Genomic DNA, 15,273 nt, shown 5'->3' on the forward strand with positions numbered 1-15,273 from the left:
ATTCATTCGTTCTCATTGTCAGCAATAGATCTTTTCTTTGGTGTTTATGGAATTCCTATTGCGATGTCACTAAAACTAAAGCAGGATAAAATATTAAAAATAAGGTGAGAGTTCACCTGAATAATTATTTCCTATTATTTATCGAATTTTAAATAATTAATATTATATGTTTTTCTTTATTTTTAGCAGACAAAATAAATTATCAACAATTTCTTTCTAGGTGACAAGAATCAAAAAGATGCCCGACTACAAACTAGACTCGGTGCCAAGCAAACTGCTGTCGGGGCTGTCCACTCAGCGCCGGACAGGCAAGTTCTGCGACGTGAAAATCCACATCGGCAGCTGCTGTGTATGGGCGCACACCTGCGTGCTGAGCATCTCCAGCCCTCGGCTGTTGGAATTCTTCGTCAACCCGGACACGGTGGTTGGCAGCCGCAACAAACAGAGCCGCAAGCACCCGAACGCGTACAAGAATTGGTCCCTCAACCGGCCGCTGGAGATTTTCATTTCAGACCTGGCCGAGGAGGAGCACGCAGAGCCGGTCGAGTGCTTTGAGTGTCTGGACAAGGTCGTCGACTTCCTGTACAGCGGACAGATCGCGGTCGGAGGCCCGGAACACGTGGACCACGTCGAGGGCCTCGGCAAGCTGCTGCGAATCGTGGCACTGGAGAAAGTGTGCCAGGAGGAGCGGGACAAACTTGTCGCTCTTGAGGCGCCTGAGGAGGAATTCGCGGAAGCGTCTGCAGCCAAGGAAACGTGCAAGAAGCTGCTTCCTGGAAGCAAACCCTATAGATGTCTCGCGTGCGGATCGAAGCAGAGGACTGCGGCTGCCCTTTTGCAGCACCTCAGGGATCCGTCGCACCAGAATACTAGTCTCGAGTGCTCCATCTGTCTCAGGTTTGCAATTGGAAAATTGATTGCTCTTTCTCTTTGGGACAACCATTGAAGCAAGCGTCCATGTACTGCAATCTTCAACGATTTCCTTGTTGAGTAAGAAAGAAACGAGATTTGAAAGTTGCTAAAATCTTAACTTCTGGCCAAAAATTGATTATAAAACAGGGAGCGCTAAAATCTGCATTTTATTTCAAATAGAGGTCTCAGCCGCAAGATTTAAGGCGGCTGCTGCCGAATTTTTTGTCCGGCGGCGGCTGGCAATTTTCACTGGCGGCTGGCGCAACTGACAATATTGTAAAAGTGAAGTTTGATAGTGCTTAACGGCCTGAAGGGCCATCAGATTTCTCCCCCCGGCACTTTTAATTTTTGACTCTTTTTCACCGGCGGCTGGCTGCTGCCCACGTGACCCGAAATTTTCCGGCTGGCTGAGACCTCTTATTTTAAATAAAGATTCTCTGCAGTTTTTCAATAAGGTAATTAAATAATCTCAGTACTTATAAATAAAATTAACCTACAGGTACACAGCAAAGTCAGAGCTGGAGCTGCGGTCGCACCTCGACCTGCACGAGCACGCGTTGCCCTTCTTCTGCGCCAGCTGTGACGCCCGGTTCCGCACGCGGGCGGCCCTCTCGTCGCACGAGCCGCGCCACTCGGTGCAGACGCCCTTCGTGTGCGGCAAGTGCGGAAAAGGCTTCAAGTGGAAGCACGCCCTGCACAACCACGAGCTGGTGCACTCAGACGTGAAACGCCACTTGTGCGACATCTGCGGTTTCACCACGGCGCACGGCAGCACCTTCAAGGCGCACAACATGGTGCACGCAGGGGTCTGCTTTAAGTGTCCGGTGGCCGGGTGCCAGTTCGTCGCCACCAGGAAGCAGACCCTGATGCAGCACATACCCACCCACACCAACCAGCGGCAGTACCAGTGCGAGGTGATTATCACTTATTCAGACTGAATTCAATTATTATTATTTTTTTAATTAACACTAACATGCTAGAAAAGAAATTTATGAAGACACAGAAAGAGAACAGAAGGTGAAATCCTTTTTTTCGACAATTACAGTTCAGGGAATGCTTTAAAGAAAAATTAAACGTTTATTGATTTGGATTTGAAGCCAATTTAAATAAAAAGCTTAACAAAAAATTGGTGAAAAATCCTTATTAATTTTACTCGAAAAACGTTTTAAAAATTAGGGAAAAGCTAAAATTTTCCCAAGTCGCCGTTTATTGATAAGATGGGCTCCAAGTTTGCATGCAAATCAAACGGCATGAATTGTATATTATGCAAATTTGCCTCAAAATTCGCACGCCATTGGATGCATTGCGATGAGAGGGATCCAAATCAAGCGACAAAAGATGTAGACAAACCGTTAAATATTTTAAGTAATATTTGGAAAAATGTGAACTTTAACTGTTCCTTAGTTTTGATTTCACTACTGCACTTTGTAGAGATAATCTGTTGCCAAATTTCACAAACAATCAACTCGAATAACTACTAATAATCATCAATTCAAAATTTATATGGCTTTAGAAAGTGGATTTTGAGAATTTGAATTAACTAGTTAGGTTTTACTTCTTTATTATTTTTAGATTGGGATTTATTTTGTCAGGTCAATTTTTATATTTTAAACCTAGCAGCATAAAATAATATTTCTTTCAGATTTTCTAAAATCAAAACAACTGTTCTAAAACAATATTTTTTTAATTACAAATTTCCGGAGTAAATATTTTTAGTCTATTCCAATTTTTAGTCCAAATTTTAACTTCAATAATTTTCTCTTAATAGTTAATTATATGAATTCGTTTTCAGATATGCGGTCAAAGTTTTTCGATGCACAAGAATCTGCGGCGGCACGCAGCAAAGCACGAGCCATCCCCCGAAGGCCTGAAGAGCTGCCCCGTGCCTGGCTGTTCGTACTCCAACACCCGACTGGACAAAATAAAAGCGCACGCTGAGAGACACAAGTCGGGCAAACCAGTGCGGACTACCCTGATACCGCGAGTGCGTCAGTCCAAGACTCAGAAAAAGAAAGAAGTGTCCAGTATTGCTGTTATAAATCAGTCAACAGAGCCGCACGTGGATAATAATGTGGTGTTTGTTATTCCTATGGAAGTGATTGTCGAGGACGTGAATGTTCAAAACGAAGAGGCTGTGACGGGATTTTGACTTTATTATGCAATAAATTCAACTTGGTCGGCAAAACAGTTTTAAGTAAATTATCAATTCAAAAAATGTATTTAAAAAAACTAAATCTAATGAGTTGGCTGTGGATATTCATCGGGGCTCAGCACCTCTAGCCACGTCTGAATCAGTCTTGTCAATTTATCTGCAACGAATAAGAATTAAAATACAATAAATTACAAATCTAAACTCAATTAAATCGTATTACACACCAGTCCACTTTTCCAGAAAAGGGAACTTGCTTTGTCCGACGATGCAAATGTAGTAGACAGGCACGCCAGTCAGCGTGATCAAAACTCCGATGGCTGCACATCGAACACAAGTGTGAGCGTTGCTCGTTATTAAAATTGCAAATCATCCCACCTGAGTCGATTGGCTGGTTGTAAGCTGGCACGATGACCAGCAGCGTGCACGCGCACAGGAACAGGACCGGCAGCCAGAGCGGCAGGCGGATCGGTCTCGGCAATTCGGGCCGGGTGCGCCGCATGATCAGCATTCCGAGGACGCAGGCACCCACGGTGGCCCACAGGATGAAGCTGAAGTAGTTGATCAAGGCGAAGATATCGGCCGACATCAGCATCACCAACGACATACCGCACTACAAATAAAAATTTTTGCGACAAGGGTTTATAGCGTCCTTCTGAGAAATTAAATTACTAAAAATGATGGCATAATTTAGTAAATTATATTAGATTACATTTTACTTCCTTTCTTAGTCCGAATTTTTAAAAAGAAAAATCTAAATTTAGCAATAAATGAGCACAGTTTAAATTAAGATTTTGTTCTAAGCTGCATGGATTTTATTTTGCTGCTTCAGGTAATAAGTTGAGTATTTTTTCTTTATTAAACTACTGAATTTAGCAGTTCATACTCAATTAAATCAAAATATTTTTCTTTAGAATTTAATTTTTTAATATTTGAAATAAAAGAAAAATCACTTACTGTGAAGAGAAGTGATGGCACCGGGGTCGACCTCTGGTAGTGGATAAACGAAAAAAATGCTGGGAGCTGCTGTTCTTTAGCACCGGCGAGGAACAGGCGTCCCGACGTGAAAAGAATTCCATTGACGCCACCGAAAGTGGAGAGGGCTACAAAAACTGGAACTGTCCAAGCGAGTGGTCCAAAGAGTTTGTTCCCAAATGTCTAAAAAATATGTAAAATTATTAAATCTAGGAATTTTTCATTCTTAGTTTTGTAAGATAGTACCACAGCAACTGCAGGGGAGGAGAGCATTTCGTCCGGAGACACGACCGCGAGGTACGCCAAATTTGCAAGTACGTAGACCAAAGTAACGATTGGCATGGCGATCCATATTGCGCGAGGTAAATTTCTTAAACAAATCGATTGAAGCAGAGTTAGAGAGTTAAAGGGCAAATTTATTTAGTTTGTAATAATGTCTGATTTAAATGTCAAAAAGCAGAGTCATGACACTGCAGTGGACTAAATGTTAAAATAATTGGCAAAGGTCAATAACGGAGGTTAAACTTCTAGATTAGAAGCAATGTGGAGTTGGAGAGGTGAGATCTATTGTTCGTCGCTGTTTGAAACGTGATCCAGTAGCAACAATCTCTCGAGCGTGCTTTTATTATAACTGGTACACTAGAACGCGTTTTCCTCAAATAAAGCCAATTTTGAGTCAGCGTAGAATAAAAAAGGTGGAACAAAAGTTATCTCTATATATCCGTTTATAAATGTTGAAAGGGTTTTAAAACTATTTGAAGTCATGACTGATCCAGTGAGATCTTTTTTAAAAAATCACGTTCAAATACTTATTCAGAAGTCAGAATATACATTCAAGTTTCTGGATTCATCTAGCAACAGAATGCTTCAAGGTGCAATTTCATTATTCCCAAGTATGTGTAACACACAATTTACTTTACGGCAAATTGCAAATATGCAAATTTGTGCGATGCTTTTGCATTATTCAGCTAAAAAGTAGGTGGCTAGCCAGTGGCCACACGCGCAACAAGTAGGGCGCTCGGCGAGGGATGATGGTGCAATCAATCTGAGCCACTTGTCGGCTTCAGACGCAGCACCATTTTCCCCCGTCGGTTTTGTGTTTGCGCAGACACTCGTAAAATCAAGAGAAAAGCCACACTGACGTCACTAGCCACTGAGGAAATCATCAGGCGCTTTTCAGACATATGGGCATGTAACACAAAAGTTCCATTTGGCTTTGATTTGGCCGAGAATCAGCGACGCAGTATACCGGCGCCGGGGGGTGCGGAGCAGAAACGGTGCTTAATGAATCGCGCTAATAAATAATGGAGCAGCCGCGCGACTGCGAGAGCGCACAAATTGAATTTCAGATCGCACGAAGAGGCGCGGGTGGAAGCTACTCTGCGAAATTGGTTTTGAGCGCAGAGAGGAAAACCTTTTTCCTGATAAAAGGATGCTGATTCACCTTTTGTCTGACGGAAGATGAAGCCTTAAATGTGATTAATGAAGAGAAGGAGGAAATAATCCGTCTTACGTGTTACTGCAAAACATTTGGCATAAATATTTGTATCATTGGTTTGGAAAATACATTTTTATTTGATATTTACTTTAAAAATTTCGGGAGATTTGATAATGGACAGCAAATTTTGAAAATTTATGTATGAACACCATCCAGATTTTTTGGTACATTGTTACGGTGGTGTAAAGGTTGAAATTTAAAAGTTTGAAGAAAAATTTCATGCCGTTTTTCATCACATTTTTTATAATTTTAAAAATTGGATTAATTTTCTTATTAAGTATTAATTTTTTGAATGTCTCGAAACAGCATTATTTTTATGTATTAGTATGGCATAAAATTTTGCACTAATTGTAAGTGTGTTTAACACGATTATAAATTTTCAGGATGTTTCTCGCCTCTTCATTTGTGAGTTACAGAGGTTCAAAGATCGAAAAAAAGGTAATTTTTCAGTTCTCAGCTGAATAACGAGAAAAAAAATCAAAATTGCACGATCGGTTGATTTTGACACATGCTGGGGGTCATCTCTGAGGTCAGACAAGACCATCAGATCAGATGAGAAATTGAACCCTGGAGTCAGGGTAGCCCTCGAGTAAACGATATCATTCAATTCCCACAAGAACTTTCAGAACATGTGCAATTCGACCCTTTGAAAGCCACCAGGGTGCTCAGGAAACACCCTGATGTGCTTAAAATCTTGCCCTGAGCACAAAAAAAGCGAAGAGAAACTCGGTATTATATAGAAACTCTCAAAACATTCTAAAATTTCCAATAAAATATTTTAGATTGAATTTCATTGCGTGAAGATATTTAAAACATCTTGGTGATCTTGCGTAATTTCAAGGGAAGCGACGGTTACGAGAGAAACGTGTGATGTGCGTACGCAAGAGGCTGATGAAAATAAAAGAGGGCTTACTTGTATGGGTTTTGCAGCTCGTCTGTGACGAAATTGAGGTAATTCCAGCCGCCGAAAGCGAAGAGGCCCGAATAGAAGGCGAGGGTGATGGACGTCGCGTCGTATTTCCCTTCGAACGGCTTCTCCAAGTACTCCGTGTGACCTGTTGAGCCAAATTTAAATGATCGCTCGCTTAATTGATCATGAAATAATTAAGAATGACATCGCGGATCGCGGATCTTGATGCCACAATTGGTATTCCAGACGCTCGGCTCGTCTGGTGTCGCTTAATTTAATATTCCCTATTACATCAAGGCTTTTAAATGGAATGGAGCTTGAACGCCTTATTTGGTCTGCCAGCATAGACAAGCATTTATTTTTAGTCCGCGCGCATTCTTCTTTAAATTTATGGTATGGATTGCAGGAGTATGAAATTATTCAGGTTTGAAAAAACCTCTTTACTCTCACGTGTGTGGCTGTGGTATTTGCGGCTCCAGCCTCTCCTTTATTTGGTTTTCTCCGAAATTTGTCGGTCTTCCCGCCCTCTGCCATGAAGAAAGTAAACCGACACTAAAAATTCGTCGTTTACTTGCATTTTGGCTTCGCGTTTTTAGAGCATGTGAAAAACAAAACGGGAAATCTGATCGATCGGTCGGTTGGCGGGTAAATTGATCCCTCGTCAAACATCCTCGACAAAAAGAAACCTCAACATTTTTGAACGGTGCGGCGAGGAAAGTTGGGTTTGGGGACTCACCGCTGAACAAGTGGATGAGACCGGCGATGATGATGGCCACCAGAGCAACCAGTTTTCCAGTCGTGAAGACGCTCTGGACACGCATGGCCCAACGCACGCTCAAACAGTTGACGGCCGTCAGCAAGCCTAAGAATGTTTTATTTCCATAAAAAAATTATTAGTGGAGAAATTCTTCGTAAAGAGCTATTTGACAGTTCAAATTTCGAGATCAAAGCACGTTAAAAGGAAAAATCCAGCGCCCACGCATTTTTGACGGTCGTGGGTTTATCGTGCAATTAAAAACGCGAAGTGCCTCCAGCTCACCAAGCCGAAATAAGCAAGGCAGATGATGGGCTGATAAATGCAGAGGAGAACAATAAAGAAAAGGTCAAAACACACGCCAACTCACACAAGCAAGCGGCGGCGAGCAGGCGGACCGCATTTTCAGGCGGCGAACATGTCGTGAAGAACGGCTTGGCCGCGTATTGTGCGAACGTCAACGCCACGATGGCCTGCGTCGTCGGTCGAATCACCAAAAGGGCGCACCATAACCTGAAAAAAAATTTGGACATTGCCGATGAATGTAATTTATTAAAAAAATGTCAGGGTGCCGTAACACCAAAATGGTCTAAATGTTTCCCGTCATATCACCATCTTTATTTTCAAATTATGTTGGTGATGTTGATCAGCAAAATTTTCATGCCAAATGAGTGCTTTCCAGGTTTTTGAAAAGCGCCAAATTGACCATGTCTCGGAATCTATTAAAATATAATTTTACCAAACATCTCATTTTAAGGATTTTAAGAAACTTTTTTATGCGAAATTTTCATAACGGTGAATTTTTTGTTTTTGAAATATTACAGGTCAAAGGTCAAAACACAATTATGGTCAAAATTCAAAATATCATGCTAACGCGAGATCTTGGCCTCTGTTAGTCAGAAATGCAAAAACTGAATACCGTTTAACTTGTATTGATGCTCCCTGACGAGCTAAAAAGGTTTTAGGGTAGTATAATATAAACCCCTACCATTTTCACCCCTAACTCAACCCTGGAATATATTTTTGCAAAATAAAAAATCTCCCCACTTGTAGAGGCGGGGGCTATAAATTCTTAAAAAAGAGTAATAATTTACATTTAGTCTTGGACAGATTCTCCAACTGACCTGAGGAAAGCAGGGAGCGGACCGAAAGCTTCGAGGATGTAGGCGTAGTCTCCGCCAGACCTGGTGATGGTGGTGCCCAGCTCAGCGTAGCACAGGGCGCCGAGCATGGAGAAGACGCCGCTGCCGAGCCACACGAGCAGCGATCCACCGGCGCTGTGCGTCGCCTGGTAGACGCCGGCGGGCGACACGAAAATCCCAGAACCCACAATAGTGCCTGCCAAATCGCACGGATCCTTCATAATTTCGGTGTTTTAAATCGGCTTAACGCAAATGGACAAGAAACGTTAAAGGTTTCTCATCGAGACAAGCTTTTTATCATAATCTTGCTCTTAGAAACATTTTTTAAGATAAAATATAAGGCTTGTAAACAATTGATTTTTTATTTGTGAAAATATAAAAATTATTTGTTTTTATAAATCATTCGCTCACCGACGATGATGGCGACCCCATTGAACAGGGTGATCTTTCTCTTCAGGTGCACAGAATCTGGGTTGTTGGCCGCCGGGTCAGTCTCGTCTTTCGCAGCCACATCCTCCAGCTCCCGTTTTTCAGCGACCATCCTGAAAGTAAAATACACCACGATTTCCAATATATTTTCCATTTTTTTATAATATTAAAAAAAATGCAGAAATTCTTCTCCTTTAAATTATCCGTTATTTACATAAAAAAATCCAGTTAGATAAACAATAGTCAGGAAAGAACCAATGCCTATGTGGTCTCATAAGAGCGCAATCGTGCGTAATGCCTCTGGGATGTTTTTGTTCTGGCCTTGGTACATTTTAACGATCGACAACGCCGATTCATCTCGATCTGCTTTCTATTGTCCCAATCGAGAGTACTTGTCACGTGCGTTTGTCGCCGCACAGCTTGCTCGTATGATGCGGGACCACCAAGTTTCGCGCGAGAACTTGTTCTTGTCAGATCAAATTATCGTGCGCCAAACCACTTTTATAATTCGTTTGAAATTTCTTCTGCTGGAAATTTGACACTTACTTGATCAGTCTCTTTGTAAAAAGAAACTGCACGCAAAAATAACTTATTTGTTTAGTTTTTTTTTTTTTTTAAATATTTTTACACCCTATGTTTGTGGAAATTTTGAATTGTTGAGTTATCCATGACCATTCAAGATTTTTTCCCTCATTACCTTGACGATGGGCTCTATCTCTAAAATTTATTTCTTCCCAAATTCTCACCAGAATTGCTAATTTTAATTGAAAAAAATTGATTTATAAATATCTTGACTAGGTGGTTACGTTGCAGTCTCCAGACAGAAATAGCAGCAAAATAATAAGTTTAATTACTTTTTACGCTTAATTTAAATCCAAATAAAATTAGGATAGTTAGAGCCGTTCAAGTTATTTTTCGTGAAAATGTGTCTTACGGGTAAGAGAAACATTTCAAAAATTTAGTCTCGCTTTGCCGGCTTGCGTAGGTTAAAATAGGACTGCAATGAGCACTAGAACACGCATACCTTGTCACACAACCAGTTATTATGCCGGTTCTCAAGTGAATTGTGTTCGCGAGGCGCTTTTTGTGCTGGCTGCACACACACGCTCGTAACTATATTATTTCTCGGATTGCACACGTGAGACCAGGAAGGCGCGAGAGCGATCGCGGTCTTGCCTCTGCTCTGCCTGTGGATTCGTGGAAGGAACTGCGCTTTGCCTTTGGTGCCAAAGAGTTGAAGACGCATCGCCAAAACGCATTGGAAGGAGAGAAAGAGAGGGGTGAGCGAGAGGCAGAGCACTCATGGAGAGGAACAGCACCTCTACGCTGCAATACATCATTCACTCTCAAATAGATAAATCTCAATCAGAGTCATCGTAAACTTATATATATTTGTTTATTCTCACTAAAATATCATATAAAAATACATAATATGTTTGTCAATTATATCACAATAAATGACCTGTCAAAAGGTGAAAAAAGTGAGAAAGGGCACCACATCTGACATGCACCGTGTTAAGACTTAACTCTGGGGAGAGCAAAGCCGAAGTGGGCCCATCTTTATAATTGTCAATAATAAAAATTGTATTCTTCGAGCTGATTTTATTAAAAATTTAAAAAGAATAAGGGAAATTATTGTTAGCCGGTTCCGTCACGTTTTTTTCTTATTTGTGTGATAATTCCGTCTCACACTGTCTGTAGTAACACGGTCATTTGCGAACGCTAATACCTACAAGACGTCTGGTAAAAACACTTTATTTTGATTTTGCAAGTAATGGCTTTTAAACTCTTGGATTCTTCAATGAAAGATTTTGTTCAGTCATTATTTTGCTCAAGTCCTTAATGGCTTTGCGAGAACCTCATTTATTTTATTAAACTGATGTTCGCAGAGTTTTAATAACTATATATTATGGACGACATTCACGGAATTTCACCGATTTCGTGCAGCTTTCGACCAGATTTGGTGATAAAGTAATCACCCTAATAAATTTAAGGTTTTAGCAGCACTGGTTTTCATTCCCTTTTTAAAATCTCACTAATTTCAAATGAATATTTTGAATTATATTTCAATTTCCTGTGTGGACATACAATCTTGGAAAAATATCTCATTTCCTCTTGAGATTTAATTGTTCCTTTCCATCATTTTTTTAAATATGTTTCTCACTTAGGCTTATATTTAACAATCCCTTTTATGGATAAAGTTAGATTTTTTAACCTCGCTTTTCAATGACCAACTTTATTGTAAGTAAGAGACTGTAAAAAATCATTTCTGTCACTCGTTACACGTCAACCTACTCATTGTCAGCAGTTCATTAAATTTATTATCTATATAATCCCGCGTAAATCATGTTAATCTGGTGATTTGTATCTTATCGTCATATTTATTTCAGCACGAAGATTTAATTTTTTAGTATTCAAAATACCCACTTGAAATTTTTAAAACAACTAGCTCGCTTACTAAAAACACGCAGAGCGTTGCGTCATGTCATTCCAGTGTAAAACTCGTGTTTTCCGCTCATCGTACAAATTTCACCCCTTCACCACAGTCGCTTCAACCCCTCGTTCCTTTCCACGCCCACGTCTGACGAGACAGTGTGACGCCCCTAACAATAAGCTCGCCGGTCAGTCCGCAGGTGCCGTACTCACCCTGACTGCCCTCCGGCCTTCTCGGCGTTCACTCACCCTGCGAACTAGTCCCTGCGGCGCGGCATTCAAGGGTGCGCGATGCCTCTGCAACCTGCGTAGCTCACTCACGTCAGTCAGCGTGGACTGCTCACCCGCCCGCACCCGCACTCACAACAAACACATGACGAGGGGAGGAGGCTCGGCGACTGCACTCTCAACGCATGCGTTTCCGCGATTTCGGCGGGGGATACTTTGATAACGCGTGCACCACATGTCACGCCGCACCAGCACCGACAGGCCCCTATAAGGCAGTTTGGAGTTTTATGGCCTCAATATACTGAGCGTGGCGTCCAAAATAGTATTTTAAAAGCTACTCATATTATTACAAATATGTAGATCTTTTTAAACGATTTGTGTTAATGAACAAATTAGCACAGGCTCTTTTCAAAAGAGTATTTTATTCTAAAAGATTTTCACTTACGGCGACTGAAAAAGCATTTTGATTAATTTCTATTTTAAAATCTCTGTAATTGACAGCAAAAATTTCAAAAATCCTCAAAATAAAGCATAAATATATATAGTTCATGTTTAAAAAACTTTCCTTTTCCTAAATTTCCTCCGGTTGAGGTAAAACCCAAAAGAATCACATAATTATTGAATTTAATTTTTGTCTGTCGTGATACCGTTAAGTGCCAATTTATATCTGATTTTTAATACTATATCGATTTTAGGAAGTTTGAAAACTTTGTTTTATATTATTCATAAAATAAACAAAGTTTTCATTAGTTATAGAGGTGTGTGTGGATCTCGGATATTCTAGACTCTATAAATAGATGAATATCGCATTAAAACAATTCAAAAGATCCAATCACTTTTAGCATTGTGGTGCAAAGAACCTGCAAAGTTGATTAAATTTCCTAATTTACAATGGGTCAAAACTTTGTTTGCAGTTTTTTTCACAATATAAATAAATAAAATGATGAAAATCTAATATTTTAAGTAGTTTTTTCCCATTGCTACTCGCGGTTTTCCAGAAAATCCTGAAAATAAAAACGGAGAGTAGGTAAAATCTGGTATCCCTGATATTTTATTAAAAAATTAAAACTACAAAATTGGTGATTTTCTGTTTTTAGAAATTTGTTTGCGCGCCCTCCAAGCTTCTAATAGTCCGATTTTCATAAACCGCAGACGGCTAAACTTGTCTTAACCTCCCCTAGATTGCCAGAGTAGTCTAATAGTGTGAATCCTTAAACCCCTTTTTGCGCCTTAAACGTATTATTCGAGTCCTGAATTAGTCTGCCTGTTGAAAAGTAAAAAAGCCTTCGAATTTTGATTTTACAGCAATTAATTCCCATGATAATTCTCTTATTCTGTGTCATTGTCCTACGATGATTCATCTTGTTGAGAAAATGAAACAAGGTCAGATTCAGATTTAATTGCGACTGAACCAAAAGGCACAAAAAACACGAAGCAGCTGATGGGGTAAAAAGTGCAGGACCCCCCGCGAATGCCGTGTGTCTCTTTTCGCGCCTCCTCTTTCTCTCTCATTCGCATTTTCGTGTCGGGGTCTTGTGCTTCAAAATAGGCTCTAGCCGAGTGAGCACCTTTGCAAAAGCTGCTCTCTTTGAAAAGACGAGCAAAATTTCCAGAGTGATGACTCGCAGGGAATCCGGCCGAGGTTTTCGCAGCCGCCCAACCAGTCGCGGGATCTGCTGCTGTTGCTGCTGCTGAGAGAGAATCGCAGCAGCCTCTAGCAGAGTGTTTTGTTTTCGAGCGCATGCAAGAAGAAAGAGAGGGCGATGCGACCACCTCGACGACGCTCTATTTAAATCTGGCGATTTTGCAATTGTGTCAAAATGTTTTGCTCAACGCGCGTTTAACGTGAGTACCTGCGCCCGACTCCTGCGCTCGAGGCTGGTTCGAGGGAAAGGTCAAAGTTTTCGGCGGCACGTTTCGCCACTGTCCTCGCGCCCCTAGCCGGCAATCGTTGCTTACATGACCCGTGGAACCGTGAAAATATTGCGAAGCGAAAGCGCCATTTTGCCTGCTTTCCCAGTGCGACAGAGAGCGGGGTGATTAGGTGAAAATCGCTGCTTGTCCGGTTGGCCGCGGCGCACGGCCGTCTGCCGAAAATTTTGCCACCCTCAGCCGATCCCGTCCGCGCACGTCCTGACCACCATTTCCCTTTGCAGGCGAAAACATCGGTTGTCATGGTCCACGTAAGGAGGACAAAGAGAGCTAAGGTAAGATGGCTTTGTCGTAATTTCGCAATCGCTTTCTGCCGAATCCGCTCCGAGTCGCAAATTCGGTCCGATTGGGCCGACTGCGCGGCTGGATTCCGGCCTTTCTCGCCGTGCAACCACCCACGCACTTTCCTCTCACGAAATCGTAACGAGAGGTGTACATTCGAGAGGGTTGACGGTCACTTACATTATTATTTCAGCCCGCGTCCGCGAAGAAGGCGTCGAGCCAGCCGAGGGGGGAGCAAAGGTTGCGGAAGCAGCCACCGTCGCCGCTCAGAATGCCTTCAGACAGGGTCCTCAGGGCTCGCAAGGCCAACAGGTATTGACAAGCGAATTTGAATTTTTCATTTTTAGAAATAGCGTATTTTGAGAACAGCTCCATTTGCCGTCATCTCTTGATGGGATTCGTGGGGCGGCCTCCGAAAAGACTTTTCACCCCAGAAATCAAACGCAAGTTGAAGGACTGGCTGGTGAAGCGAAGGCGCAACCCTTATCCCACCAGGGAAGAAAAGCAGGCACTGGCAAGAGAGACTGGACTGGAATACAGTCAGGTAAGCAGTTTAAATTATGTTTAAAAACGGAGCAGCAAATAAATATTGCGTGATATTGCGAAAGTAATCTTTTAAGGATCAAAAGCTGTGGAATTGTACGGTTTTGAATATTTTTCCCGGGCTTCTCACCATTTCAGTGCCGTCAAATTGTGCAATTTTAAGCAAAGTGAAGTCTTCCTAAAATGCTAAAACCATCTAAATTAGTAAAGGGCACGTAATAATCCGTAAATTTTGCATTGTGTTTGGTGTTAGTTGCCTTTTTTCTAATAGGAATTTTCAGCCCGAGTATATTTCCGGACACTGTAATGAGATTTGCAGTGAAAAATGTTTTCATGGCGATAGAAAATTACAACCTATAGAAAATTATTCACCTTTTTCAAATAAATTGGCAGCAAAAATATAATATGGATGAATTGTATGAAGCTAAAAAACTACAGTTAAAAAACCGTTTAAAAATGCTGTTTCGCATGAAAAACAATCTAAAAATTAAAAATAGGAACAAATGTGTGGGGTGAATTTAATCATTAAAATGTATGTTCCAATGGCTGCTCCCATAGGCACTAAGATTGTAAAATTTTATAATAAATCAAACATTATGCGCTCTCGTACTTAAAGCATAGCTGTTCCGGTCGTGCAGGCCTCATCACCATTGTCCACTGATGGAGTGTCAATTTAATACATTCAAATTAAAGTAGTCGATTTTTTAAATAGTAAAAAGAAACACCTAAAATAACCATCCCATTTTATTAGTCAGGAAAGTGGAAAAAAATTAAGAAATAATAAAAATGGTTGGTTGCACTGTCATTTTTTTAGTAGAGACGAATTGAGATTAAAATTTTCATAGAATTAAATATTTGTGTAAATAAATAAATATATATTTTAAAGATAGCATTTTTAACCTTTCGAGGCTATAACTCTCTTTTAAATGTACAAGTGTAGCTCATATATGTAAACTTCAAAAGAGATTCCAAACAGAAAAAGGGAAAAATATAAAAAATGATAAGTTTCAAAGCAACGAGGTGGAAGTCTATTTTAATTAAAATATGGAATATAGGAGTCATGTTTAAAATCAGCGAACAAATGTG

At 40.8% G+C, this 15,273-nt stretch overlaps 3 protein-coding genes across 8 annotated transcripts in view; 2 read left to right on the top strand and 1 right to left on the bottom strand.

Moving 5' to 3' along the window:
• Plzf (Promyelocytic leukemia zinc finger) lies at window positions 1-3,247 on the top strand. The gene is made up of 4 exons (XM_065489315.1): window positions 1-104; window positions 221-897; window positions 1,412-1,826; window positions 2,705-3,247. The coding sequence occupies exons 2-4, from the start codon at window positions 239-241 to the stop codon at window positions 3,059-3,061; spliced, it is 1,431 nt and encodes a 476-aa protein (XP_065345387.1). The 5' UTR covers window positions 1-104; window positions 221-238; the 3' UTR covers window positions 3,062-3,247.
• JhI-21 (Juvenile hormone Inducible-21) overlaps window positions 3,046-15,273 on the bottom strand; it is a 27,016-nt gene continuing 14,788 nt past the window's right edge. For 2 of the 5 annotated variants that reach the window (XM_065489310.1, XM_065489314.1), the window contains exons 2-11: window positions 8,752-8,882; window positions 8,323-8,536; window positions 7,569-7,711; window positions 7,181-7,306; window positions 6,448-6,589; window positions 4,283-4,406; window positions 4,019-4,219; window positions 3,440-3,674; window positions 3,289-3,381; window positions 3,046-3,221 (exon numbers count right to left, since the gene is read on the bottom strand). In XM_065489310.1, the coding sequence (XP_065345382.1) occupies window positions 3,148-3,221; window positions 3,289-3,381; window positions 3,440-3,674; window positions 4,019-4,219; window positions 4,283-4,406; window positions 6,448-6,589; window positions 7,181-7,306; window positions 7,569-7,711; window positions 8,323-8,536; window positions 8,752-8,882 (1,483 nt within the window). In that variant the 3' untranslated portion in view covers window positions 3,046-3,147. Of the gene's footprint in view, window positions 3,222-3,288; window positions 3,382-3,439; window positions 3,675-4,018; window positions 4,220-4,282; window positions 4,407-6,447; window positions 6,590-7,180; window positions 7,307-7,568; window positions 7,712-8,322; window positions 8,537-8,751; window positions 8,883-9,793; window positions 9,972-11,415; window positions 11,579-15,273 lie in introns of those variants that run through there. The other 3 variants (XM_065489312.1, XM_065489313.1, XM_065489311.1) reach the window with 3 other exon arrangements.
• The window catches only part of LOC135943365 (homeobox protein Mohawk), a 3,170-nt gene continuing 827 nt past the window's right edge, over window positions 12,931-15,273 (top strand). Inside the window, exons 1-4 of one of the 2 annotated variants that reach the window (XM_065489861.1) lie at window positions 12,931-13,275; window positions 13,587-13,637; window positions 13,838-13,956; window positions 14,014-14,188. In XM_065489861.1, coding sequence (XP_065345933.1) covers window positions 13,605-13,637; window positions 13,838-13,956; window positions 14,014-14,188 — 327 coding nt within the window. In that variant the 5' untranslated portion in view covers window positions 12,931-13,275; window positions 13,587-13,604. The other variant, XM_065489862.1, reaches the window with a different exon arrangement.

Source organism: Cloeon dipterum, chromosome 4 (assembly GCF_949628265.1).
Source record: "Cloeon dipterum chromosome 4, ieCloDipt1.1, whole genome shotgun sequence".
In the NCBI taxonomy this organism is placed as follows: Eukaryota; Metazoa; Arthropoda; class Insecta; order Ephemeroptera; family Baetidae; genus Cloeon; species Cloeon dipterum.